The following is a 2,619-nucleotide window of genomic DNA, read 5'->3' on the forward strand; positions in this document are numbered from 1 at the left end:
AATGTGTGTTGTTTATGTGTGTGTGTGTGTATGGTGTGTATATTGTGTGTGTATGTGTATGTGTGTTTGTGTGGTTGTGTGTGTGTGTTGGTGTGTGTGTGTGTGTGGTGGTGTGTGTGTGTGTGTGTGTGGTTTGTTGTGTGTGTGTGTGTGTGTGTGTGTGTGTGTGTGTGTGTGTGTGTGTGTGTGTGTGTGTGTGTGTGTGTGTGTGTGTGAACTGACCGTGCATATCAGGAGCCATGCTGTCACATGAATAATCCTCTGCCTTCATGTACAGAAGCAGCTCCTCTCCTGGTTGAATCTCTCGAGTCACTCTGTAGAAGATCTGCAAAACACACACACAGATTTAAACATACGAAATTACAGCATATACATACATGAGTACATACGCACACACTCAAAACCTTGTCAACCAACACCATATAACAAACCCACCTCCACTTCACTGAAACAAAAAAACCACTGACAGTTCTTCTAGCTCTCTTTCTTCTCTCTCCTCCCTTCCTCCACTCCCCTCTTCCTCTCCTTTACTTTCCTCACCCTCTTGAGATTGGACATAAAGTTTTATTATAAACAGGACTAGGTCAGAAATAAGAGGATTGAAGCCAGGTTAGTCCACAATGTGGGACTGATTGTGTAAGAGGGTGTAATATGTGGTTTCAGGCTGACTTCACAGTCAGCACTTCCCAGCAGCTGTAAAACCTGTTGGAAGGAGGTAAGGGACTACATTCCTCACTTCCAGCTTTAGGATGAGGAGCACGGGGAGCCATCAGAACCGCAATGAACATTCACATAGTCCTGCTAAAGGGCCCGATCCTGCACAGCGTGTGGATAAAGAGGCATATAAAAGACAAACAAACACACACATTCATACTCTGATAGAAACAGGCATAACTGACAGACTTTCCTGACATCCAACCAGACCACTCCACTTTACACACGTAACTTACGCCTAGACAGGCTTTGTGGGCCGTTACTGTGCTATGAAAAACATGAGGGTTGTCCGGAAGACGTGAAGACAGTGTTGTGACAGTGTGTGGTACCTAACAATAATCTCATCACAGCCTTGTCCATGATCCAGGCCAGACTTAGACAGCTACCCGAGCAGAACCACAGTGAAAACAGTCAGTCACACCTCAGAGAGGGCCAATCAGAAGGCTACATCAAACACTGCATTACATTGGTTGCGTCTCAAATGGCACCCTAATCCCTACATAGTGCACTACTTTGGACCAGAGCTCTTATAGGGGGCATACATAGTGCACTATAGCAAATAGGGTGACAACTGGGACACACCCATTGGGATTCATTATACTACCGTGTCAAATACAAATCTAAAGTAGTCTTCCTCTCAAAATACAATAATTTGGAGTGTTAAATAACCGTTTGTATAGTGACGTTATGATCATGTTAATGATGAGTATAATCACGATCACAATGTTTTTAGTTACAAATTACATCCAGTCATCAATATTACATTTGAAACCGATTCCTTATCTGTTATCTGCAACATATACAAGTATTTAGAAACTATTTATGAAGAAGTAATGAAAAGTGATGCAAACTTTTCTATCAATTTATCTTCCATCAAGACATGGAATGCACTGTCCATGTCAAATAAAGTCTCCCTTACTATAGGTGTGTGTGTGTGTAGTCTGAGTCCATAAAATACTATTTAACCATTGAATGAGTGAATTGAAAATGCCCCTATGTGTCAGGTAGGAGGTAGGCCATCCTGTCCTGTCTCTCCCAGGTGAGGAGAGAAAGAGCAATGGGGCATACCACACATATCTGGAAGTTTACAGTGCAAGCGTGTGTGAAGTGTCTGTGACTATCAGCACAGCAGCCGTGTGTGGTGTGTGTGATCTGGCCCTGTGGTCCTCGACACACCGAAGCCAAGACACAATTACACAGAAACACAACACACAGATGGGCCCTCGGAGGCAGGGTGTGTGTGTGTGTGCGTGTGCGTGTGCGTGTGTGTGTGCGTGTGCGTGTGTGAGGAGAGGGGGGCTGATACTGAACGCAGGGTGGGCCGCACAGGGGCTATCTGAACTAGATCACAATAACACCTTCTAACACAACAACAGGCAGGCAGGCAGGACATGGGGGTTCACTAAGGCCCTGTGGCAGGCAGGAGGGCGGTCTCCTCTTCACATACCTGATCATCTATCTGGCACGGCGTCAGGTTGTGCTGGTGGGCCGTGGGGGAGAACTGGATGTGCTTCAGCCAGCTCCCGATATCAGGCTCGCTGGCATCCACACAGAACTTTACATGGCCCGACCCGTCCAAGATCTGGAGAGAGGTAGAGAGGGGAGGGGGGAGGGTTAACACTTTGATCTCTATCTGAATCTGCACAGGTTACTGTGTCCACATGGACGAACCACATACCTCCCACCGAGAAACAAGGCCACACTGTTGTGAGGCTGCAGTATTACACACACACACACACACACACACACACACAACACACCACACACACACCACACATCACACCAACACACACCACACACACACACACAGCACACACCTTGAACTGTGTCCTGCTCTCTCTCACACACACACAAATGAAAAGCCCACTCAAACTCATACACACAAACAGTCACACTCTCTAGGAC

The 2,619-nt window shown here is 46.3% G+C and overlaps 1 protein-coding gene across 1 annotated transcript in view; it reads right to left on the reverse strand.

Annotated features, from left to right (window-relative positions):
- Positions 1 to 2,294, reverse strand: part of mecom (MDS1 and EVI1 complex locus) — a 34,140-nt gene extending 31,846 nt beyond the window's left edge. Inside the window, exons 1-2 of the mRNA XM_070433988.1 lie at positions 2,162 to 2,294; positions 223 to 325 (exon numbers count right to left, since the gene is read on the reverse strand). Coding sequence (XP_070290089.1) covers positions 223 to 271 — 49 coding nt within the window. The 5' untranslated portion in view covers positions 272 to 325; positions 2,162 to 2,294. The remainder of the gene's footprint in view (positions 1 to 222; positions 326 to 2,161) is intronic.
- Positions 2,295 to 2,619: the final 325 nt, after the last annotated feature.

This window comes from Salvelinus sp. IW2-2015, linkage group LG22 (assembly GCF_002910315.2).
Source record: "Salvelinus sp. IW2-2015 linkage group LG22, ASM291031v2, whole genome shotgun sequence".
NCBI classification, from domain to species: domain Eukaryota; kingdom Metazoa; phylum Chordata; class Actinopteri; order Salmoniformes; family Salmonidae; genus Salvelinus; species Salvelinus sp. IW2-2015.